At 39.8% G+C, this 27,029-nt stretch overlaps 1 protein-coding gene across 9 annotated transcripts in view; it reads right to left on the bottom strand.

The window, feature by feature from the left end:
* ATP8A1 (ATPase phospholipid transporting 8A1) overlaps nt 1–27,029 on the bottom strand; it is a 238,991-nt gene that overhangs the window by 91,061 nt on the left and 120,901 nt on the right. For all 9 annotated transcript variants that reach the window (XM_027103059.1, XM_027103063.1, XM_027103060.1 and 6 more), the window contains 3 exons: nt 26,413–26,552; nt 11,613–11,751; nt 10,093–10,157 (listed from right to left, as the gene is read on the bottom strand). In XM_027103059.1, coding sequence (XP_026958860.1) covers nt 10,093–10,157; nt 11,613–11,751; nt 26,413–26,552 — 344 coding nt within the window. The remainder of the gene's footprint in view (nt 1–10,092; nt 10,158–11,612; nt 11,752–26,412; nt 26,553–27,029) is intronic.

Raw genomic sequence — 27,029 nt, 5'->3', positions numbered from 1 at the left:
GTGTTCGTTGCTGCTCTAGTTGCGGTGAGCGGGGGCTACTCTTCATTGCGGTGCGCGGGCTTCTCATTGCGGTGGCTCCTCTTGTTGTGGAGCACTGGCTCTAGGCGCGTGGGCTTCAGTAGTTGTGGCTCGCGGGCTCTAGAGCACAGGCTCACGCAGTTGTGGCGCACGGGCTTAGTTGCTCCGCGGCATGTGGGATCTTCCTGGACCAGGGCTTGAACCCATGTCCCCTGCATTGGCAGGTGGATTCTTAACCACTGCGCCACCAGGGAGGCCCTGATACAACTCTTGAGCAGAAAATAACTTGAAAGTTACAAAGTGATTTGGCATTTCTCTCATACTATGTTTTTTGCAGATGACCACATCAATATATGTTAGACTTTAAGCTCCCATCAAGATATATATATATATATATATATATATATATATATATGCAGTTACATAAAATAGCATTATATGCAAATGAGAGCTTCACAAATAGTAGGTCGAAAATAACTAATGATAAACAAAACACAGAGGACTTATTTCGCTGGCATGTTCTTCAGCTCTAACACCATCAACTTAACTTCTTAGGTATTGATGATTTTTAAAAGCAGATAAATAAATACTCTGTGTGTGTGTGTGTGTGTGTGTGTGTGTGTGTGTGTGAAAAAACCTTAGTTTACCTACTTGGTTTTAAAACCTACTATCAGTTAAGTTAAAATGTCAAATAAGAGAATATATATAAAAATCTTAAACTAACACCTATTTTATTAGCTGTTTTGGTGGTTTGTGGCCCCACCTCATCATCATTTAAGACATGAGGTATTTACAAATTTATGGCCAAATAATGTTTCATTCTTTCTCTATTTTTACACTCTCCAAATGTTCATACCCTAAAATTACAAATCAATGGAACATTCCAATGACATTCTTAATAATACATTCTGGCCATATCAAGTATGGACAATGTTAGCACGTTCTTAAAGAGTGAGTTATGATTTCCCTGACAGCAACGTCGGTAAACCATTGGGTATTATCTTTTGACACTGTATTATTGATTCAGTGGAACACTGGTCATTCCATATAACCCTATGCAACACATATATCAACTACTTCTTTAGCTACTGCAGGCGGTAGTAAGTGGTAAAGAACATATACCTGAGAATAAAGAGAAATTACATTTATATACAATTGGTCCATTTAGTATTCATCCCGTCAGGATCACTCTCTCTCGGACAGTTTCTGACCAGAAAAACTGGTGTTTCTAAACTCCTAGGCTATATTAGAACATAACCTTTAAAAACATACTTGTATAGAACCAAACCAACATAAAGTCACTTTTCTAAAATGGGTAAAGGCAGACAGAAGGTGAAATCATTAAAAACATATGGCCAAAGAGGTCTTCTAAAACAGCTTAGTGGAAGGCAGCCAAGCAAATGCACTTAATCAATACATATTGCTAAATATAATGAAGAGGGAAACAGAGAAAAAAATTTTTTTCATGCTTTGCTGATACACAGATATGAGCTTTCCAGGGCAGGCGTAGATATAAAACACTGTAATTGAGGAAATGGCCCAATCTCCCAGTAGGGTCACGCCATCTGAAACAGGTCAAAGAACGGAAGAAGCTAAGAAAAGGAAGTTGCAGCGCTGGGTAAATTGCTCTTGGCCCCTGGGCAGAGGTTTGGGATTTGGGGTTATGGTAGGTTCCATCAGGCAAATAATTCGTTGTGAGGCATCTATTCTCGTTTTGGGTACCCTAGAGAGAAAGGCAGAAAGTGTCCAATCTGGGTCTAAGTCTATCTTTCAGTGTTGGGATGGCGGCACAGAACGAAGACAGACAAATCCCGGGAAAGGAAGGAAGAGTGAGGTAGGGGATATAATTATATAATTTAAATAGTTTTGTGGATAAAGGCTTTTACCAAAGCTCTCATGGTAATTATTTGAAACCACCACTGAAAGTCTCCTAAACACTTATTTTGAGCTTGGCATTAAATATTCTCCAGCGGCGGCGGTGACTCAAGGGCAGGAGGAAGTGTCCTGGAGGAACTGGATGGGCAGACATCCAGTCTCTCGTATGGCCTTCAATTCAGCCAGAAGAGGCTGCGCAGAATATACAACCGGTTTTTTGAAAATAAGCAAATTACCAAATCAACGGTTTTGAGACAGTAACAACTGGAGTCTGTAAGAAATTCTTACCCACAACCACAAAGAAAGCTGATGTTGGGCCCATTTCCCTAATGATTTGAATTAATTAATGTAGGAATACCGAAGAATCATTATCTGCTGTGTTTTCTCACTGCACATTCCAAATGCACACCATTTCCATTATTTCCCACATCCATTCAAATAAATCTATGTACAACTGTCACAGTAAAACGAAATATAGGGTCGTTCCTGAATTTCGTAAATACAAGATGCCCAAACGCCACCATCTCCCAGAAGAGCATTCCTCTTTCAGCTGCTCTGCAGTCCTGGTGGTGAGCGGGAGAGGAGGTAGGGGCAAGCTGGCAAACGTGGGGCGTGCCTTCCAGAATGCTTTTTTCTGAGACTGAGTCCCCTTTACCTCTGGAGAAGGAAGGGTTATTTAAGAACAAAAAGAAAAACAGTTTTGGACTTAGAGCAATCTAGGTCAAGACTCAGGATCCCACAGGCGTTAGCTTTGTGAACTCAAAGTCTCCATCTGTATTTGAGACAGACACCGGCATCCGTATAGGAGCAGAGGCTAACGCATGCAGATGTACCTGACACGTAGGTTTCCTGTAAACTGTCAATTTTATGGCTATGCTGATTCATCAAAAGATACAAAAAAAAGAGATGCAAAAAAAGTCACAAGGCATGGTCTGCTCACCTCAAAAATGCCATCAAGCTGTTGGGAGGTGGCAAGAGGGCAGACTGATTAGAAGGCATTTAACGGTAATTCTAGGTCTCAGAGAGTCTTAGAAGAGCTCAGATGTTTAGCCAAAAAAAAAAAGATAAAGAATATTCAGGCTTAGGGGGAGGAAGAATTTCTCAGAACAGCAACACTATGAATCTGTGAACAACTTCACTTAGGGATCTGAACACAACCCAAGATTACAGAATTTTGTTTGAGCAAAGGGGACACGTTTTGTTTTTATGAGACCAAACAATGGGTTTGATGGAACTTTTTCAACCACAGTCTTTGGCTTGTGGCAGACACCGTCTTAAATCAGAGGAACAGAGAACAGATTATTTGTTCTTCTGTTATTTTCTTTTTTTGTAATGTTTATATATAGTTTTTACTAACCCGTTTCTCTCAAACGGAACAAAGTTGGCTTTCTTCACTGAGAGCTACTTGAAGGAAGCCGTGTGCCAGACAGTATTTGAACAATCATCCTGCAATGGGACATTATAAAAACATATCTTTGCTTTTGATAGGGATACATTAACACCTTAAAAGTTAAACTGAGATCTTACACATTTTCAGGCCAAAAAAGCTGAAACAGCTTTGCTAATGGCAAAAGAGAATTCACAATACTAAAGTTCCCGAGCTGGCAGTGGAGGAAAACTCAGTGTGGTTTAAAACCTGCCTGAACTATTTTTCAAAGCAATACAAAACGTACTGCATTAGACTCATGGGACATATCAAGACAAAACTTGAAGTAGCCTCAATTCTCTTCTTTCCCCTCCTTTTCCGCAGTCAAGTCAATAACTTGCTTATTCTGGACTTCTTTCAGAAGCTGTTCCACAGTGACTGGTTCCCCAAGCAGTAAGGTTTGTCTGCATAATACATATAAGTCGAGCTTAAAAGGGTGCAGATGACAACTTCACCATTTAAGTCATGAATGCCTGTAAGTTACATTTGAAGCTTACATGGTGTTAGAAAATCAAATTCAGCTAGGAAAAAAAATGTGCAATCCCATAAAGGGCTTTCTTTTCCCGTGGTGTTGAAAAATATATATTCTTACCCTTGTTAATATGAAATGTGGTTAACAATTCATTTTCTGTAAAATATATGAGGGAGGGAAAAGACTGGTATCCATAATCAAACCTAGGCTGGCTTAAGTTCATATTTGCAAATTAAGTAGAGAAATTTAAGTAGTGAGGAGGGCAGCTGTTTAAAATCACCTCTTACAGCAGCTGGCAAAACGAAACTCCCCCTACCCCCAGGAATAATGATGCTAAAAGAAATGATCACGATCATGATCATGGTCCATACTTCTTAAGTGCTTACTAAATGCCAGACCTTGTACTTAAAAGGTACTGTTTTGTTTAATCTTCACAACAACATCCTAGAGATGGATATTATTATTATTATTTTATAAGAGTCACTGGCAGCTGAGGCCCAGAGAACTCTTATTTTCTTAGACTCTGGAATCCAGTGACTTAGATACAGCCTCCAGGGCTGCTTAGCACTAGAGGGCAAGTTAACCTTTCAAGATGGGGCATAATAGTATCTGCCTACTAATGTTTTCAGGTGTAAATGTGATTGTCCTTGTAAAATCCTTAGTCCGGTACTTAGTACAAAAAATAAGCACTTATAAACATAAGCTAGTGTTTTTCTTATGACTGTAATAGCCACGCATAGAACCCTGCAGGGGTAAGCAGTTCCCTTTTCACACAGTCAAAAAGCTGCATATTCCTTTGGGATCCATACTCTGCTTCCTTATATTGGGTGCTGACTCCTAATCAGGCTAAATGTAAATGTCAACAGAAGCAGAAACTGAAAAAACTGTGCCCAGATGATCAGCAGGAGAGGTGGGCAGGGCTTCTCAGGAGTTCAACTTGGGAAAACTGGAAGCCTTTTGACTCTGAGTTGAAGAAATTTATTTCTCCAAGTTCCTCACATACATAGTTAATCATCATTTCTGTTGATTCAATAAATATATAGTAAGTAATTTTCCTCTCTGCCCCTTTTTGTTTCCTAGGGAAGCCAGACAGTAGAAAAGAGGAGAAAAAACAACAAGAACAAATTTAAGATCCAGCCCTACCTCTCAGGACAGATCCCACAACTCTCCACATAAAAAAGATGCTAAAAGAAGGAGAGGCCACGGTTACAGGTATATCATGTGAGACTCAAGAAAGATGATTTGGGTACCTACAGAGTTAATGGCTTAAGAAATTATGGTTCCTCCCACCTACCCAGACTTGACAAATGAGGGTAGTGAAATCCTGAGCTATGTCAATGAATCAGTCTTCAATTTCTTTCTACCTTTTAGAAAAAGTTAGATCATATCCATCAAAAAAGATATTCTGGGTCACCTGAAAGTATTTCCAGAGATTCACAGAGTTAGTATGCTATGGGGGATGTTAATACTATAATAATCACACTCCTTAATATAACATCAACTCAGTCCTTCCAGAATTGTTTTACTACATTTTGAAAGATGCTGTAATCAGACACTGGGAGCTAAAGATAGGTCACATAGGAGGTTCCCTAGTTCTTAGCTCACATTTTCAGATGTTTCCAGTTTTAACAGACAGGATCTAGGTCATTAAGTGGAAGGGGTTTCTGTGAATTTAATGGGATACTTCCTGGGCATTTCTGTAGAGTTAGGGAAGAAGTACAAAATATCCTTCAAGCCAGTAATTTAAAATTTGTGCTTTTGCAGACCCTTAAGAAAATGTCTCATACCAAGATCATAATCAGAACCCAAAACAAGTGGTTCAAAGTCACATGATAGAAAATTCTGTTACCTAACAAATATCTAACAGATTCTGATCTACTTTAGATTATTAAAGACGCTCCTCCATGAAATTCTTACTTTCTAAATTAAAACAAGTATGATCAAGCTTTTTAAGAAACTCTTTTGCTGACACTGTCAGGTAACTGGGTGAGAACACCTAGCTTTGCTCTCAGGCGTCATACTAGCTGGGCGTGCTGCTTTTGCTGTGAAAGGAACCGGGAATGTGCAGAGGCAGAAAAGCCCATCAGATTTCCATATTAGGTCTGTAGAGCAAGCCTTCAACATAGACTATTTTTCTACACAATTTTGTAACATATCCTTTTCATACGTGCCATGCCTTGTGCTAACCATACCAATCCAAGGGTAACATTATCCTCACCTGACAGGCAGCACAAGTGGCTCAGAGAAGTTATCTAATTTCATTTTGCCCAGGGTGCCCCACTCAGGTGGGGCAGAACTGTACCTTAACCACTGTGCTACTGCACAGAATGATCTGAGTACATTAAAATTGTCACTTGACAAAACTCTGAACACCCACAATTTATTTCCTATTATATTAATATTATTTCCTAAGATGGCACGTTCCTAAGTTTATCACCTAAATGTTAATTATCCTTTGTGCTGATGGAGTGGTAACCCTATCTCTTACTATTATCAGTACAATTTGAACACATAGGATGCTTTTCTTTTCCATGGCAATGAAAAATAAATAATGATTTACCTAGACTCATTCTAATGACCTGCCTGAAATCTCAGCCATGGGTTGTATGACACAAGATCTGAAGGAGCTATGATGCAAAGTGCTGTTTCCTTTCCTGCTGAGAAGTGAATGAGTTTGCCACAGCAGGTCTCACCCCAGACAGCCAGATTTGTAAAGTCACCACTTAACTCCCTAGGAGAAAAACCTTCTCCAGACAGCAGTGCGAGAACCCAAGGTAGTCTGGAGCTGGATGCGTCTGTCAGTTCTTTCAGCCATAGTGTTTGCCTGTGATCTTCCACACCTAACTGGCATTTGAATTGCTAAGGACATTTCTAAACACTTGCTCTCTAAGTATCAGATATGATCGATTACTACCAAACTTAAAACTGATACACAACCTTTTTCTGTTTTTAAAGGAAGCCCTTAATTAAACCTTATTCAGTGACTCACTTCTCAAATATTTATGGAGTACGAACTATGGGCTAGGCAACTTGCTGGGGAATGAGAGAGAATGGCAAACCAAAACAAACAGAGGGGTGTCCCTGCTCTCACTGAAATTGAGTATTCCCCTGAGGCTCTATGTTTGGTCCTGCAGCAATAGGTAGTGCAAGTACCTTTGAGGTGTTTATTACTTTTCTTTAAAAAAAAAATTATTTATTTATTTGGCCCCATCAGGTCTTCGTTGAGGCATGCGGGCTCAGTAGCTGCAGCACTCAGGCTCTCTAGTTGTGGCACATGGGCTCCAGAGTGCGCAGGCTCAATAGTTGTGGCGCATGGGCTTAGTTGCCCCATGGCACGTGGGATCTTAGTTCCCTGACCAGGGATTGAACCTGCATCTCCTGCATTGGAAGGCGGATTGTTAGCCACTGGACCACCAGAGACGTCCCAATGAGGTGTTTATTACTTTTGAGTTGCCATCTCGGAAACTTCAAAATGGAAATAAATAAACCTGTCTTAACAATACATGATTCAGTACATTGAATATTTTTGGTATTTCAGTTTTCTCTTTTTTTTCTTGAGATTGCTATTTACATCACTTGATACTTAAAACACTTCAAGACTGTGTTTGTCTAAGAGTTGGAGAAAAATGATGAAACAGATGAAAACAAAAGAAGCAATGCTAGCACACTCTACATAAAGTGAAAGCCTAAATCCAGACAAGAAGGATGTCAAATCAAGCATGGTCATGCTTTTGCTTTGACCTCACAGGTCCCACTTCTGACTTCCTTCAAGTGTCAGAAAACCTGGGTACCACGTGTAACCCATGATGCTGACAAAGGCCTAATGGTCTACAGGGATTATGGGGATGTTTACACTGAGGGTCTTGTAATGTTGTGAACAACTGCAACCCAGTTCTGGAACCACCTTCGATGGCTCCTTCTCAGGGACCCCATGGGATAAGTTTCCCTGAATTTCACACCACATTGCTGGCATTGGTGCCCCTATTTCCTCCTCCCTAACTCTTATCCTGGTCCCTTACCTGCACCCCATGCCTCCCACCCTTCCAACGTGCCTATGTAGAACTGCTTCTACACATCACACCTCTTTTAAGAGGCTGATGTAATTGCTTCCCTCGCCTATGAAGGCAAATTCTCAGACCTGGCCCAGCTTTCCACAGCTGACCCGAGACTAGCTCTCCAGTTTTAACCCCCCTCTGTCATTTCTTTATGGCTGTCTTATAAATACTGTGCCACCATTAAAATGAATTAGGTAGCTTCACACAGACCATTATAAAATAATTGTTCAGATATATTAAGTGAGAAAAGCAAAGTGCAGTACCAAGCAGTGTGGACAGCATGCTGCAATTTGTGTTTAACAACAAAGGATGCGTCCACAGACATGCACATCTGGGACATGCATATCCCTTAGGTAAGTCAGAACATCTCTGGACAAACACACAAGACTGGAACTAGTGACCGTCCCTAGGGAGGTAAACGAGTAGGCTGGGTGTAAAGATGGGCGATTCATTTTTTGCCACCTATACTTTCCCTTTTTGTAACTTTTAAATTTTACATTCTGTGCCTACATTTATTCGAACAAAACATACTTAAAAAATTATAACCTTGTGCTCAAGTTTAATGTTCCTCTTTCATGCCCCAAATATGCCTTGAACTTACTTCCAGTAACTTTCAGCTTTTTCTGCTTTTGTCCCCCTTACTCAGGTACTCACTTCTATGTAACTAAATGCCACTTACTTTGTAAATAGTTCCTTAAACACCGTGATATTTTCACAGCAAGCTATCTACCTTATTTACATATCTGTTACTTGAATGCACTTTACCTCCCTTATTATTTATAAGCTTCTGGAGGGCTGGCTTTTTTTTTGCGTGTGTGTGTGTGTGTGTGTGTGTGTGTGTGTGTGTGTTTAGGATTAAAACTTCATTCACAAAAAGCACTTCCCCAATAATGAAAGGCATAAACAACTCTCATAATTGCAAAATCTTATATTATTCTTCAGGCTACAAGGTGCTTAAAGATTTCACAAGAAAGGGAAGAGTATCACAAGGATTGTTTTAAGGACAAATAATAAAGAGGTCATCATTTCAGTTTAAAAATCAGACGCTAAATACTTCTTACATGTAATTTGTTTTATATCCAACTTCAAAACATCTGCCTCTTCATCATCCCTTCTACAGAGCTGGTCTCGGCTTCTCCAACATCCCTAATTATCAGGTTTGCTCTGCTCTGCTCTTTGCGTCACAATGACCGTTTCAAGCGGTTGTATAATCACCTCTCCTGTTCTGTCTTCCACCTTAAATTGCACTCACCTTTCCTTTAAAATATTTACAGGTCATTTGACCTACTTTCTTTTTTTTTTTTGTTAACTTTTATTTTACACTATATTCCTAAAAACTCTTTCCCTCTTTTCCAAATATAACTTCATGTGAACACAGCCATGAAAAAGACATCCTAGGAATTCATATTTCAGCCCAGAAGTTAGGACATTAAAAAAAAAACTTGAGGGGCTTCCCTGGTGACACAGTGGTTAAGAATCCATCTGCCAATGCAGGGGACATGGGTTCCAGCTGTGGTCTGGGAAGATCCCACATGCCACAGAGCAACTAAGCCCGTGCGCCACAACTACTGAGCCTGTGCTCTAGAGCCCGTGAGTCACAACTACTAAGCCCGAGCACCACAACTACTGAAACCCGTGCGCCATAACTATTGAAACCCGTGCCGAGAGCCCGTGCTCTGCAACAAGAGAAGCCACCGCAATGAGAAGCCTGCGCACTGCAATGAAGAGTAGCCCCCGCTCGCCGCAACTAGAGAAAGCCCTCGTGCAGCAACGAAGACCCAACGCAGCCAAAAAAATAAATGATAAAAAACAAAAAACAACTTGACTATTGGTTATTTGGTGTTGTTCAATAGCTTTCACATTTTTTTAAAAGAAGCAAAATATCAACACTGGAAGCTAAAGCAGACATTAAATGCTTAATATACAAAATACCCAGGCAGATACAAATAAGTTGCAGTCACTCAGCAACCTCCTGACATAATGCTTTTGTAAAGCAGCTTTCTTGTCTCACAACATTAAGCAAATCATTTAGCAATTTCTTTTAGCTGTCACAGACACAAAGCTAGCATCTTTTTACATCAATCGTTCAAAACAGTGTATGTTTGTTCTAGCAGAACAATAGTAGTAAGGTATCTTTTAACCTCAGGAAAATAAAATATTTCCACAGCTAGCTGAATATAAAATAAAATGCTACAAGATAATTAAGTTATTAAAGGTTTCTTTTTAAAAAAGATAATCTTACTTACATCAAGAGAGCCTTCATTTATAACAATCATTCCCATGTTCTTCCTCAAAAGTTTGCAGGAGTGTCCTATGTCCAAACAGAGTAAATAGATTGATATAATTAATTTCTCTAGAGAGAAGAGGTGAAGACGTTAACACGATAATACTACAAAATTCTAAATTTTATCTATTTTATTTGATAAAATTAAAATTTTGTCTCTTTTAATAGAAGTGATGGCTGTTTTCCAGGTTTGCAGGAAGTTTAAAAAAGAAATGCTCTTGCTTGCTGTAAGAGGGATAAGATACAAGGACATTACCTGGAGTGTTAAGGCTGTCTTGATAAACAAATATGGAAGAGATTACAGTAAGGATTCTCAACGTCCTGAAAACTGATAGATGTGTATGAAATATCCTTCACGATGACCAACACGAAGAGCAGAAGATGGGCCAGTGGTTGTTTTGGGAGAAGGGTTCAGGAGGGTTGTCTGGCTCTCTCTTGGACCATTGATCCCATCACAATCTTCCTGCCCTTGGATTGCATCACATCCTCTACTCTCCTGCCCTCTCTTGCTTTGCTATACTTGCTGCAGGGCAAAATCACCTGCTGATTAAACCAACTCGGCTCACTCTGCACCTGTCTGCCTACAGCTGAACGTGGCTGGAGAAAAATGGGCAACCTTGTTGGCGGGCCTCACATTTAAAACAATACCATCTACGCTCACTCCCTTTGTGATCTCATTCCTTCCCAAGGTTTTAAACACCATCTAAATGTTGACCACTCTAGAACTCATAAATCCTACCTACGGTTAACTAAGGTCATAAGGGTGATCCCTAATCCAACAGGACTAGTGTCCTTATAAGAAGAGGAAGAAACACCAGATGCTCTGTGAGAATCCAGAGAGGAAAGGCCAGGCGAGGACACAGAGAGAAGGCGGCCATCTGCAAGCCAGGAGGAGAGGTCTCAGGAGATACCGACCTGCTGACATTTTGATTTGGACTTCCAGCCTCCATGACTGTGAGAAGATAACCTTCTGTTGCTTAAATCATCTAACCTGTGGTATTCTGTTATGGCAGCCTGAGCTGCTTAATACAACCTCCTTCTGCAAAATTGGAATTAACCGTAGGATGAGTGAAAACTAGCAAGAACCTTACTTCCTATCTCAGAAATAACCTTTGGTCACAGAAACAAGTGTCGGTATACAAGCCTGCCATAATCCCCACCTTCAGACTTTGGCAGACAGCAGCAGAATGGTTACCTACATGTGTCCATTATGGATGGGAGGTGGGGCTAGGCAGGGATACAAAGTTGAGAGACGGTGTTACATAGTTGCAAGAGCTGAAGTTTGGCTGTACATACAATCATTGCAAATTTAAAGGGGCACTGGGGCCATAAGTAAATAGACGAGCCCAATGATATTAACAAATATGGAAATCTGAAAATACCAAATCTTTCAAATCTTGAAATATCTCAAATCTATCTTCTAAAATATATCAGAACATGTTAAAAAGCACCATGACTTAAAGTTTAAATTAGGTGAATTACCAATGTTAATGGCAGTTTCCTGCTTGTCTCCTGTAAGGATCCAGATTTTGATGTCTGCTTTCATTAGCGTTTCTATGGTTTCAGGCACTTGATCTTGTAATTTATCCTCGATGGCTGTGGCTCCAAGTAGCTGAAGATTCTGGAGAAAGAGAGTGGCAACATTTTTTAAGATTAAAAAAAAAAAAAGTTTAGATTCTTTAAGAATGAAAAATTGAAGTGTATATATGTTTTAAAATCAGAGACTAAATGATAATTGATGAATTTGTTGTAAATTCCAAATACCCCATTGAGTTTTCTCTCTCAAGGATCCCTAACTTTCATCCAGTACTTTTGCAGGAGACTTAGGCTTCCTGAAGCTACCTGTCTTACCTTACTCCTCCCTAAGGTACGGAACTGATTCTAAAAACACACACACAGATGTAGAAGGGGGGAATCAAAAACAGTTAAAAAGGAGCAGGCAGCTATTAAGAAAAAATAAAAACAAAAACTATGGAAGATCACCAGTGAAAAAGTAATCCAACTGATCTGTTTGAAAAAGAGTAAGGTTACAGGCTAACACTATTAAATTGTAATTTGATGCAGTGTCAGGAAATGTAGACACAAAATACAATGAGAAAGGATGAAGAAAGGAGCAATAAACAAAGTGATAGCATTAGTCTCTGAAAGAAAGAACAGGGCTGAGTGTTTTTCACATGGTTCCATGTTTGCATAGTGGAAGGTCAGAGACCATTAAAGATCTCTTGCTCCTTAGATGGTATCTTTCATACAAGACTGAACACAACCAAAACACTGTGGAAAGCTGTTCTCATCTCTGACAAAGAAGAAGAATGGTTGCTTCTCTCATCTTCCTAAATGGAGGGAAAAGTGAGAACAATCTCCTGGCTGTTAGGGAAAACTGGCCTGCCAAATGGAAACAGATAATGGTGTTCTCGGTCCTAAATACATAGGAATGGGCAATAATGGATTAAGATTTAAATCTTTCTTTCCATCATGTGACCAGGCATTGTCACTAGTTGGGTACCCTTCCCAACGGTGTTCTGCAAGCCACAACCGATTCTCAGTCTTACCCATTTTCCCCATAACCTAACCTCCAGAATGAACTACTTCAGCGTTTATCTTTCTTCTCAACTATTTTCTCCCTTCTTGACTTCACTTTTTAATTTACAATATCAGACAAGGACAGACTAGATATAAGGGAGATTACTGCAAAGGATAGTGTCTGGGTTGATAATAATAAAGAAAGCATTCCACTTTCTATTTTTCCCTTTAAGTCCTATTTACTTTTCATCACAATTCAAGTCTAAAAATAACCCCAAGGCTTGGTAGGCATGGAAAAGAAAGTTAAATATATATACAAACACATAAGAGTGAGTGTGTGTAGTTGATGAGTATATTGCTTAGGAACGTTTTTGGCTATAAATAATAGAAAAAAATCTGACTGAAAGTGGCTTAAATAAAGACTTCTAACATCACTAGTACTGAAGTGGGTAGCTATGGGTATGAGATCGTTGGCTTGACTACATTTCCACGCATTCTCCAGATCTCTCTCAGTGTCTCAAGGTGGCTGTCGCAGCTATAATTATAACAGCCACACTGAAGACAAGAAAAAGGTGGTAAAACCAACGGTATCCACCTCTTATTTGAAAAGCAAAAGGGTTTCTGAAAGTCCTCAGTGTATTTCCAAATACAGCAACTGGCCCGATGGTGCTACATGGCCATCCTGAACTGTCAGTATTTAGCTTTTCCAGCCTCAGTGGAGGGGCAAGGCAGAAGGGCAGTAGGAATAGGTGTTAAATTAGCTGGCCTGCAGTCTCTGCCACAGGGCTTAAATATAGATGGGTGAGCCTAGGCATCAGTGTTAGTATATACACACATGCATGTGTTTACGTATGTAGGTATATGTACAGACACACACACATCCACCACGGCCCTGCGTGGTGAAACGTGGCTCATCCTGGAAGTCCAAAAGAAGTTTTCCTTTACTTCTTAAAACAAGTTTTCTCCTCTGCTGTGCTCTGATAGAACTTTGCTCATCTTTACCTACTTAATTTATCATATTAAGATGACCTGTTTAAACGTATGACTCTGGTAGTTTTGTTCAAAATTAGGGGTCATGCCTCCAAGCTCCTTGTTTCTTCACAAATGAGGAGACAGGAGCCCAGAGGGGGGCAATGATTTGTCACAGTGACATAACTTGATAGATTACGGAAGGGCAGGGCTTGAACCAAGATCCTCTGTATTGCCCATCGCGTTCTTGTCCCTTTGTGTCTAGGATGGTGCCTAAGATAGTGGTCAACTCCCAGTCTCTGCCCCATAAATGTTGGCTGAAGTAAATTAAGTAGGCATCAGTCTGTGAGGGGCTAGCGTTGATTTCTTTAAGTTCTTTTCTACTTAAGTAATATTAGGTAGAGGAACAAATGCAGCTCCTCCTCTGGTTGTAGGCTGATGTCCCTATTCGGCATGAGGGAGTGAAGGGCCCTTAACCTGGGCATATTCCTCATAAGAATGCTGGCCTGAGCACTAAGTGCTGACTCAAAGAAGGCCCTGAGAGCCCAGACATACCACATCAGGTTCCGAGGAGATGCTGGAGAAGAGCTCTGGGGAGTCTTTGGTCCCTGGCTACCTATAAAAAGTGCAATTTTAAGTTGAAAAAAGGAAAATTAGGGACCAGGTTCTGTTCACCTTTATACTGTGTCTCCAGAACACTGATAGTCAGCATTTGGTATATTTGCAGAGTGAGTGAATGACAAAACAAACAAACAAAAAACAAAAACAAAAAAAACCTCAATCCAAATGTTCTAAAGTATTGTTGCAATCTAGACTATTTTCTCTTCAATATATTCCAAATAACTTATGCAGCTATTAGATTCACTTGATGCATGACTTCCTAGTACATAATATATAAGACAGGAAGGCAAATTTCCTTCTTTAAAAAGATATCATTATTTTATTATCGTTAATGGGAAGCAGATTTGAAATCTATCAAAACCTGATGAATAATCATCATCAAGAAGTTCAAGAATGAAAAGGAAGACCAGTTCAGCATCAACTATGCCAACATCACAACTGCTGTAATTTCAACATTGAGACAATGATTCCATCAGTTCTTTCAGCTACTTTTAGGAAATCAGTAGCTAAATCATTCTGGCCCACATGCCAGGGAAGATCAGGATACAGTTGTGTTCAAATGTTAGATATTCCACAGAGAGCATGATAAGATTTTAAACGATCATGAAGATAGTTCAGTAATATAAGCTCTCAAAAATTTTAAACCAAAAAAGTATTTTTTTTTGTAGTATGTTTCACAAAACCCGGGGGTAACTAGATAATGTGAGAGCCAAGATGTGAATACACTAATTAGAAATATATCAACAAGTTTATTTGCCTATTTTCTAGTTCTACTTTAAGGGGATATATGAGCTCAGGAAGTACATGGGTATACACTACTCTGCACAAACCTAATAAAAAGAAAATGACTGCATGGGGGAGATCACACTGAAAGCATATTTGAAAGAAGGAAAGCAGCTGGTTTTGCACAGGTAAAAAGGAAACATTTTCCAAACCAGGCAAAGATAATATAAAGTACCAAAAAGGTAGGGCCAGCAATAAATACGCTGAGAAGTGTTACAAGTAGGTTAACTTGGAGCATGTTGGTGGCTATGATAACAGGAATTTCTAATGAAACATTTCTGAATATTCAGCAAAATTGCAGTGGGTCTACTTTGATGCCTACGAAAGAAAAACTACATTTGAAAGCCTGTTAATTTTCCCTTTATCCTCAGGTACAGCATTTACTAATTTTAGTGGAAGGCTCTGCAGGCTCCTTTCCTTTGGCCCTGGTGTCATTTATTGTGAGATTAGATCTTGAGTGATAGGCTGTTCGGCCTCTGGAAATGAATATCTTTAGCTACACAATGATCATTAGGAAAAAAGATTTGAACTTTGCGTGCTTTTCCTGATCATAACACAAGAGCGTTTAGGCCATAATCAATTTCATCCCAAACATGTATTACCTTACACAGATGGCCACTAATGGTCACAATGGGAATTACATATTCAGCAAGTGTTGAAATGTGATAAAATTCCCATGGCATTTATGGAATTAAAAAAAAAAACCTCCAAAGACTAATTTTACTTTCAAAATGTCACTGTGCCAAAAGTTATAAAGGTTTCAGTTGATGCCTCTTTGATATAATATAGATTTAGTTATCACTGAAAAATCATGAAATAATACTTATTTACCTAGAAAAGTCATCGATGATCTTATCTTCTCTTTTAGATGTTCATAATGTAATGCTTTTAAAAAGGGATATAAGTATAAAATTTCTACCCTAGTGAAGATACAAACGTCATGTAGAGTATTTTAAAACTACGGTAAAATGCATTATGACAGATTTGGAAACTGTGTTTTTTCCCCGATACATTTATATTACATATATTGGGAAATAACGGAACCTTAAAATGACCTATTTCCATATAAGCAAATATTGTGTCAGGGCTTAGATTATTTCGTATTTTTTAAAAGTTTAAGATATGTTCCTAAATGAGGAAAAGCATAGTTATCAAACTCATATCAACTTGGGCTTCAGACGATAACATGGACTATCGGGCAGAAGTTTCTTTGAAGACAAATAAAAGGAATAATACTGGTAAATAAAGTTTTATCACTGGAGTAAATATGAATAAATAGTAGTAACATTTGGGAACCTTTGTTACAACATAAAATAAGATTGTGACTAGGCAGATGAAGAAACATTTCCTTAGCACAGAAATACCAGATACTGCTACGTGCTTTACACTGATTCATTCAGTTAATAGCTTCGGGGAGGTTGAATAAATTATGTCAGGTCAAACTGGGGTACAGCTGAGCTACGATGGTAGAAACAACACACCAAGAATCAATACACACCCCAAGGCAGCGAATGGAAAGTAAAACTGAGATTAAATGAAAGTTAGAATTTTATGTAAATCATCAGGTTTTTAAACATTTGTCTCTGTTGTTCAGTTTTTGGTAATACTCTGTTTCTGTGAATGGGTTTCAGCCTCAGTCCTGAGGCATTCCTGCCAGGGGTACCTGTTTCCTGTTTCCACCTGCAGGCCCCAGACTCACATTTTGGGACTGGTTTCCTTCCACACACACACGTGTGTCTGCATTCATTCCCTCACACACACACCGAGCAGGTAGTTCTGGGCAAGATGGTGGGACACAACCATAGTCCCTTCCTTCCTCGAATCTGTACTTCAGAATCCATTCTTTGGATTCTCCCTTCCTTGTTTTCTGACTGTACCCCCTTGCCTTGCGTTGGTACCTGTTTCTCCTAGACCCTGCTGCCTGGCTGCCATCAAGCCCCAAGTAATTAGCCACAGGAGCAGAAATGGAGAGCAGCGGTCTTCAGATTTACCGGAGGGGCTTATTACACACAGATCAGTGGGCCCTACCCGCAGAATTTCTCACTGAGTAGGTCTGAGATGAGGCCTGGAAATGTACATTGGTGACAATGCTGCTGGTTTGAGGACCTAATTGCTTGTCTCCAGCAAGGTTGACAAACTTTTTCTGTAAAGAGACAGATGGTAAATATTTTAGGGTTTGAGGGTCGTACATTCTGTGCTGCAACGACTCAATGCTGTCACTGTAGTGTGAAAATGGCCAAAGACAATTTGTAAACAAATGGATGGAGCTGTGCTCCAATAAAACTTTATTTACAAAAATAGGCAGTGGGTGAATGTGGTTCTTGAGCTGGAGTTTGCAGACCCTTGATGCATAATACTGGTGAGCAGCGCATCTCTGCACCGGCCTCCATCCTGACTGATTGCTCTTGATACTTCCTGGGTCAGCTCTGACCCTTCTTTCTTAGCCTGGCCTTAGGTCCTCTGGTCCCAGTTCTCTCTCCTCTCCTTGCAATCCCAAACTATAGACAGAGCCTCTCAACTGTAATATACGATTACCATCAGAGAAAAACAGTACTCTCCCTAAATAATCAATTTACTATATGCTATATACTATCTTAGAAGTAAACACAAAATGTTCTGTGAGTACAAACGATAAAAACAGGAAATAAGTATTTTCTTAGTTGGGGTGGCTCAAAAAAACCATCCAACACGAGTTAACATTTGACCTAAAATCCTAAACGAAGAATTAAGAATTAGCCAGGCACTTGGGAGAGGTGGGGAGGGATGCGGGAAGAAATCCCAAACAGAAGAAATCACATGTTGTAAAGACAGAGGTATGCAAATGCACATTGTGTTTGAGAAGCTGGCATTTAGTCAATATGGAACCGATAAATGAAGCGAGGTGTGTGGTGATTTAAATAATGCTAATTTAATAGGGTTGTTCTGAGGATGAAATTGGATCAGTCATCTCAAACTCTTGAGTAGTAAGTGAGGAAAACGATAAGCCTGAAAAACCGGCAGGGAATGGAAATCAAAGGGGCTATTTTTTATGTTTGGGATTCCAAAGGCAAAGGGCATCTGGGGAAGAACTGTAGAAGGGGAGGGACAGGATCAGATTTACACTCAGAGAGTTCACCGGTGGCCAACTGGGGATGGATGGGGAAGAATGGAGGTTGCCAGACCAGTTGGAAGACTGTGGCAGTCACCATACTCTTTAGCTTTAAGATACGGTACCTCTGGAATACAGAGGCCCTGGTGGCCATGGGATTCTCAGAACCATTCTACAACGCTGGCTCTCAAAGATCACCGGCTTCTCTCTGGTCTGCATTCCACTGGGCATCATTCACTCTTGTGCTTCTCTTCTCAACATCTCTTTGCACACAACAAAGGGGTTTTATTTAACAGAAGAGACTCTCATACCTCTGTCCTTTCAGTTTAAGCTGAGCTAGAGTACACGAAGACTAACAGCGTTAAATCACTGGCATGGCTCATTAGCCTGCTTCTGGAGAAATCAGGCAACCAAGGCCAAGAAGGAGGTTTTAACTTGGTGCTTTTTGAACCACAGAAATCATATTTGAATTGTCACAGAGCCAAGGGCTTGCCAAATAAGGTCAGAATTCACACACCCAGCTGAAAAGAATCAGGATTTGAGAGGCGACTGGGTGTAGCCTGCAAAAACAACACATCCATCTTATCGGAGTGAGAAGAGAGCAAAACCCAGTGTGGAAAGTCTACCTCAAAGCGTTCGTAATTAGGGATCGATCAGCCAGAAAGGAGAAGCGTGAGATCAGAGATCTAAGGGAACGTTAAGTACTTTCACTAAGAAGACTCTAAAGACGAGTTGCGGGAAAATCATGAAAAACATATTCCCACCTTCATTTTTTTTTTTTGCGGTACGCGGGCCTCTCACTGTTGTGGCCTCTCCCGCTGCGGAGCACAGGCTCCGGACGCGCAGGCTCACCGGCCATGGCTCACGGGCCCAGCCGCTCTGCGGCATGTGGGATCTTCCCGGACCGGGGCACAAACCCGTGTCCCCTGCATCGGCAGGCGGACTCTCAACCACTGCGCCACCAGGGAAGCCCCCCACCTTCATTTTTAAGGAGGATAGAGTACATTACATTACACAGAGTGCACACAGCCTGCCTCATTTCCTACGCAGACGGGTCCTGAATACCATGCCTCCCCACCCCAAGGGCTGATCTCATGATGACTCAACTACACACGTGGTTACATTTTACTTTTCAAGTCACCAACATTTTACATACATTCTTGCTTTCTTTTAAACCGTGCTGGCAGAATAACATACGGATTAGGAACGTGAGATCTGGAATTAAGACAGAACTGGGATTTGAATCCCTGCTCTGCCAACTACTGGCTATGTGTCCTTCAGCAAATAACTTAAGAATTTCTACATCAGCAAGATAAGGCTAATAATATGGCTGTACTAGAGTTGTTTTGAGGATAAAAATAGATTGTTTATCTGAACCTTTTTTTTTTTTGAGTACAGGTAGGAAAAGATGTTGAGTACTTACCTAAGACTAGGTATGTCTATATCTTTTGTATATCCGATTTGCTTTGTTAATGTTAATAAATTATATACATTGCAAAATGCAACAACAAATTGTAAAAAAAAAGATGAGTAAAACATAAATAGAAACAGAAGTTATAACATTTTCTTGCTTACCCCAATGGTTCATTTTGTGTACCCCACGTTAGAGGCCCCTGGAACTAACTAATCAAGTTAAGGAGCAGAGGACTTGAAGCTTAGTAGAGGCTCAAAAACTGGCAGGTCTTCTTAGTAGATAAGCTGACAGACTGCAAATGTTCTTAAGCAAACAGTAAAACAGGAAACTACTGGAATTTGAAACCACAAAATCACCAGTACATCATGTAAATTTTCATCTAGTACGTTTCAGTTTTTAGTACAAATGAAAGTGATATTGGCAGCTACTAAGAATAGAAACGGGTGGTTTTATCTGAAAAAGTATTCAGTTCGAATACAGAAATGACTGTGAATTTGGCAGTCATAAATGTTCAGGAAAAGTTCTGTTTTTCATTAACTTTTCTATTTCTCTAGGAATCCTCTACACCACTCCCCACCATATGTTGGGAAGGGTGCTGGACTGCTGTTAGTTACCCCCGAGTGTAGTGGTCAGTCTGTATTATGCCACATCAAGGCAGTCTTCTCAAAAATCCCAGAAATGTCAACCATATTTTGGGGAGGAACCAAGGAGATAAAATAAAAAAAAAGATCACTAACTACCTCACTGTCCTATCTCGGTGCCTATCGCGGAGCCCAGGGTGCTCAGCCCTGTCTGCAATGACATTTTCCAGTGTTTAAGTTTACTGCCTATCTCCCTGCACTGAAATGAAGACAGGAATTTTTCCATCCTTTCCCCCTCCTGTGCCCCCAGAGTCCACAACAGAGCCTGACAAGTGCTGAGGCATTTGTTGTTGAATCTTTGCGACCAAGTGTGTCCCACATTCATCTGTTAAATAAGTAGGAAGACAGGTTTTTAAAAAAATGACTGAGTCTAAATTTCTAACGAATGCATCCTTTAAAATCCTTAGCTACCTTTTCTAACACATCCCTAAAGTATCCTTAGTGACAACGGATTTGAAACCAACATCCTCAAATGTGCAGAAAGCATGAACTATGTGGGTAACAGAAGGCAGGCTTTCGTTAAGCAAGCACTTACTAAGTAAATTTAGCCTTTGAATTAATTATTTAATCGACTCATTCATTTATTCATAAAATACTTATTCAGTGATTAATACAGGCCAGACAGGCAGTTCTTGGAGACACAGAGATGAGTTCGATAAAAACGATCCCTGCTCTCATGAAGCTTCAATCTAGTGGAAGAAATATATAATCTATGAATTATAAAAATCTGTGCATATAAGACACAACACAGCTATCTGATTCAAAGGAGTGCTAAATGCTGCCAAAATTGTAGCTTTTTGATTACTCTTAAGCTCAAAAATGATCCTCTCTGACCCATAATTAATCTAAAAAACGTTAACAGATAAAAGTATGGGGTAAGTTTTGATTTTTCAAAAAGCATATTCTGTAATTTATGCCTCATAATAAGAGAAGAAGACAAGAACAATTTTATCACCGGGGAAATACTAGACAAATATTATATTTCACTGTTTTCTGTAATGCTCAAGATAAATAATTTGCTTTCTCAAACATCAGAAGTGATTAGAAGGTAATTTATGCAATTGCATTTCCCTATTGAAGCAAATAAATATAAAAATTTTTCAAAAACTCTATTTACCATGAAGGAATACCTTCATATTTCAACCAATGGTTTAATTATAAAATATTCCCCAATAAGTAAGATCAAAGCCCTCTGTACCACTAATTTTCAAAGGAATGCAGCAGCATACTATAAGTATGAGGCAAATAAATTTGTGTCTTAGAAATAAATATAAAGTAGCAGATCAAAGAGGAAGGTGAGAAATTACAGAGAAACCACTGCTAATGAAGTATAAGACTTGATAATTATTCTGTTATTTATTTGCAATTCTTTCCCGACCAAATAACAAATAAATTCTTAATTTAAAAAATAATCTAGGGCTTCCCTGGTGGCGCAGTGGTTGAGAGTCCGCCTGCCGATGCAGGGGACACGGGTTCGTGCCCCGGTCCGGGAAGATACCACATGCCGCGGAGCGGCTGGGCCCGTGAGCCACGGCCGCTGAGCCTGCGCGTCCGGAGCCTGTGCTCCGCAGCGGGAGAGGCCACAACAGTGAGAGGCCCGCGTACTGCAAAAAAAAAAAAAAATCTAATACTTAAAAACATAGACCAACACTATAAGTGGTTTCATAATCTAAATTACAAGTCCAAATACATTGTCTTTCAAAAGAAATAGGCTAAAGAAGGTAAAACAGGTCAAGTGTGCTGTCTGAAAGAATGAGACAATTGTAAATTCTTTCAAGTGGTGATGAACAGAGACGAAAAGGTGTTTTCTGTCCACAAAACCCAAGTGATGCTACAATTCTCCTCAAACTGGGTAAAGACACCTCAATATCTGATGTGATTCTCATAATCCCTTTGGCATTTTAACTATGTGAGCCTTCTTGCTCCTGAATGTCTTGGGTTTCCTAGTAATAAATGTCACCTTCCTGACCTTTATTTAGTAAAAGAAAAAAGATGTTTCAGGAACATCCTGAAACAACTCATAGCATCAGAGAAACGATTTCTTTTTAATCCTGAAAAGTCTACCATCTGAATGCAAGTGTTGGAGACCAAACTGTACAACTGTGTAGCAGAGATGTTGATGATATTTTATAGATGGATGTAAAAGTCCTAAATCCTCTAAAAATGACTGTTACTAGGGAAAACCCTATCCAGAGAACTTTTTCAAACCTTTCACATCCTCTCTCCCTTACTGTGCCCTGGAGGTGAAGGGGGGCATTCTAGTGCTCAGATGAGCTGGGTAGAAAAGTAACAAAGCATTGCACCAGGGGACACATGGCATTATCTTCTTGGATGTTCTTGGCTTATTTTGATACATGTTTTTGGAATTATGCTAGGAGTTATAGCCCCCAAGGGAATAAGGCTTTTAACTAAATTTTGAAAACTGAATTACTTGTTTGAACAAACACTGGAGGGATAAGACAGACAGCAGGGTTTAAAAGTACAACCTTAACCATATTATAACATTTCCACTTATTTTGTAACTTATTAAAAATACATTCTTGATTTCAGGAAAAGCTCTACAAATCTTCCACATTTTAAATGCCTTTAATGTAATGCTACCATTAATGTGTCAATGGCATTTTGCATCATTAATTCAAATATGGCCAGAAACGTCTTGTGTATGACCACAAGGATGTTCTGATCTTTTGTTGAAAAGCGAGGGAAAATATCTATAGAAATTTTGAGAAGCACATTTCCTAAAAATTTCACACACATACGGAATATTATCTGGTTTCCAAACTGTGCTCCATGGAGCCCCAGAGTCCTGAAAAGCCACTCGTGGACCATGATGAGGGCAAGGGTCTGAAGGGAGAGACAGTTAGGGGCTTCTCCCCACCTCTCCACTTGTTAACCAGAGAAGCTCTGCTTCTGTATATTACATATACACTGAAAATATATAAATATATTCAGGCAATATTTAGTTTGGAAAATGGGTCCTGCTCTTAGAAAAAAGAGAGATTTGAAAACCACTCTCACAGTTTAAAAGTCATTATCTTACAAGTCCAATATTATGGTCTATATAAAAAACAGATCCCAAGCATATGAAAAATAGATTACAATAAATGAGTCTCATTTAAAGTAGCCAAGGAAGAAGCCAAAACGGATGAGCCTAGGACTATGACAGCTAAATTTAAGTTAGAGTGACACACCAGCAGAACCTGCGCTGACACACTGAAACCTGCCTCACTACGATGTGTGGTAACAGTCCCCCACAACTCCTTCTGAATACCAATCCCAGCTGATTTTAACAAAGAATGGAAGCTCAGACCAAGGGAGACCTGCTCTCACCCCACAGTCCCCAAACGATCAGGGGGGAGAATCATTTTTCAGAAAAGCAGCTTTTAGTTGCAGGGACCCCTCTGTGTCATTGTGCCTATTCTTTTTCTTTTAAGAAGACCTCTGCTCTCCTTTAACTGGTAAAATAATCTTTTGAGGCTCATTTCAAAAGTTACCACCTCTCTGAAAGCTTGCTATGGCCCAAGTTTGTGGGTCACTCCTCTGGCTTTCCTGGAGGAACTGGTTCAGACCATGACACTCAGAGGGCCACACTGAGTGTTCCTTAATTGGTTGTGCATCCCTGATACCTAGCAACCATTAACCGCTTAATGAAAGTTACCTAAGTTAATTACTGAAAGAAACGATGGTTTCAGGGGATTTAGAAAATCAGTCCTTATATGGAACAAGCTGGCTGACCATGGGAACCCATCTCTTCACCTTTCTGATTTTTCAATAAAAGAGAGCATGGCTTATCATGAAGTAAAGAGGGATTAGCTATAAATTCCCTTTTTCATTTATTTTAGGTAAGAGACAGTCATAAGGGAGGCTTCTGTATCTGTAAACTAAAAATATATAAATACATGTAATGGAGTTCCCCAGGCAACTTAAATTTCAATGTGACTCGCGATCGCCATCTGCTGGAAGAAAGGTTGAACATCTGTTTTAGTTAAAAGAGCGAAGTCAAAATTTAATGACATATTAAACACACACACACACACACACACACACACACACACACACAACTGTTAAACCTATAAAATCGAATCTATAAACTCTAGGACATTCACAGTAAAAATGTTAGGCACATTAAACATTGAACTCCAGAATCTGCTACAGTGCACTTCAAGTAGAAACAAAATTTAATGGTTAGAATCCACTTAAAATATTTTTATTCAGTTATTATATATTAATTCTACCATTGCCACAGGGGAAAAGGCTACATTATATTCAGGCTGTGTAGGAAAGGAGACAGGAGAAAAAGAATCATTTCCAAACAGTTTTTTTTTTTTTAACTTCTCAAAAGAGTAAGAAAAGCCAAAGATTAAGAATCAATACCATTAGTACTTTAAGACAATATGGGACTTTGGTTGGAGATATTGAAAGAGATTATAGTCATGGTCTCATAAATAAAAAATTACTTTATTTCACTAATATTCCAAAGACATAACCATATATAAGGATATTAGAAAAAAAAGGGAGAGAGAAATTCAATAAATTAATAACAAGTCTCCTGCTGTGTGTGCACATCTAAAATTGGTGGCAGTGGTGGGATTTATCGAGTTGGAGGGTTCCATACATGCTATCACAAGTCTTCTGAGAAATAAGGAGGATACAAAATAGATCCAAATATAAGGGAGAGATGAGACACAAACTAGCTTTTAAAGTGATCTCAATCCACTGAGAAGACAGGGGAACAGTAGAGTCACAAGTGGCAACTGCATACCAGAGAAAACCACCTCTAGCTGTACCATGCCACTGCCGGTATTACACAGAGTGGGCGGCATGCGGGGAGAGGAAGGAGGGAAGGGTCCAGGGAGACATGCATGGTGCTGGCTACCATCCAAGACAGGAAGTACATTGAGAGAGACGAAGAAAAAACATGTCAGTCGTCACTCATCTGAAGGCAAGATCAACTTGAAGCAAGCTTGAGTCTATGCCTTATAAACATGAGTATAGTTGAAGGAATTATGTAATGAGGAAGTCAGAATGAAGATACTCGAGTGGCTAAGAGTATGAACTCTGGAGCCAGAGTGAGAATTCTGGTTCACCCTCTATGAGCCGAGTAATCTGTAAAATTACTTAACCTCTCTGGTACCCTGATTTCTTCATCTGCACAGCTGGGATAATTAACACTACCTACCTCAAAGGGATGCTATGAAGATTAAATAATTTAATACAGGGGTCCCCAACCCCCGGGCCATGGACCACTATAGGTCCGTGGCCTGTTAGGAACCTGGCCCACGGCAAGAGGTGAGCAGCGGGAGAGCGAGCGAAGCTTCATCTGTATTTACAGCCGCTCCCCATCGATCGCGTTACCGCCTGAGCTCCGCCTCCTGGCAGCATTATGGTGAGTCGTATAATTATTTCATTATATATCACAATGTAATAATAATACAAATAAAGTGTACAATAAATGTAATGTGCTTGAATCATCCCGCAACCATCCTCCCTCCCTGGTCTGTAGAAAAATTGTCTTCCATGAAACTGGTCCACGGTGCCAAAAAGGTTGGGGACCGCTGGGTTAATAGATTCAAGTGCTACAAACAGCACGTGGCACACGGTAAGTACAACATAAAAATGTCTGCTATTTTTAATTTAGGAAGCAAGATTTCTTGCTATTTATGCAGCATCAATCATAGCGTATCCATCACTTTTTTGGCTGAATAGCCTTGGTTTCTTTGTCAGTAAAATGAGGATATTTATAGTTGTGGCAGAAATGATGGATGTATCTAAGTGAACAATGACAGGCCAGGTATAAGCACTGGGTTGTTCACTTATACATTCTATATGATTGGCTATGGAGTCACACAAGCTGTATACTTATTATATTACTTTGTATTACACATTATATGCCTTCATTAACTATATACACACATGCATGTGTGTGCAGTTTGTGTGCATGTCTGTGTGTGAGCAGGAGGCATGCACACCTTCAGCAATGCTGATGCAATGGAAGATTTTGGCAAAGGTATTGCTAGATGAGGCTAAATTTGATCCAAAATTGTGAAAAGAGCCCAGATCTATATAAAGCAATTCCAGAGACTTTTCAGCAAAAACTTTAAGAGCTGTCAGTGCTTAGACCGGAGGAGATTCAACAGTTTAGTGGTGTGTCAAGATATTTTGATTTTAATTTTATTGGCCCCTTGAATTAAGACAAGTTTTCTGGAAACCAAACTTGCCTTACGGGCAAAACAGTCTTCCACGTACCTTTTCAATTAACTCGTAGCTCTCTTCCAGTTTGAGCAGCCTGTTCTGCACGGACGTGGACGCCCGGTGATAGACCGTTCGCCACTCCTGAAAGTCGCTCTCTGAAATCTCAGCCACGGCAAAACACAAAGTTCTTAACCCTGAAAAAAGGGAGCATACACCCCCAACCACAACATCAAATAAGATTTTGTTCAGAAGTCTGACACTTCCTTATTTTTTTTTCCCCATAGCACAGTGATATTTATCTGGTGCTCAGGAAATTTATAGTTAGGTAGAATGATGCTGCAGCCACTCTGCAAAGCAGTTTGGTACTTTCTAGAAATGTTAAACATAAATATATGACCCAGCAATTTCACTCCCAGCTATCTACCTAAGAGAAATGAAATCATACATCCACACAAGGACTTGCAGGTAAATGTTCATTAGCAGCACCATTCATACCAGCCCCCAAAAGGAAACAGTCCAAATGTCCATCAACTGGTGAACAGATAAACAAAAACTGGTGTATCCATACAACAGAATACTCTTGAACAATGAAAAGGAATGGAGTAGTGATGCACACTGCAGCATAGACGACCTCCAAAACCATTATGTTAAGTGGAAGAAGCCAGACACAG

The sequence above is a fragment of the Aethalodelphis obliquidens genome, unplaced genomic scaffold, assembly GCF_003676395.1.
Source record: "Aethalodelphis obliquidens isolate GAN/ISIS:26980383/991018 unplaced genomic scaffold, ASM367639v1 scaffold6, whole genome shotgun sequence".
Lineage (NCBI taxonomy): Eukaryota > Metazoa > Chordata > Mammalia > Artiodactyla > Delphinidae > Aethalodelphis > Aethalodelphis obliquidens.
The sequence above is the reverse complement of the archived record's forward strand: the minus strand, read 5'-3'. Positions and strand labels throughout refer to the sequence as shown.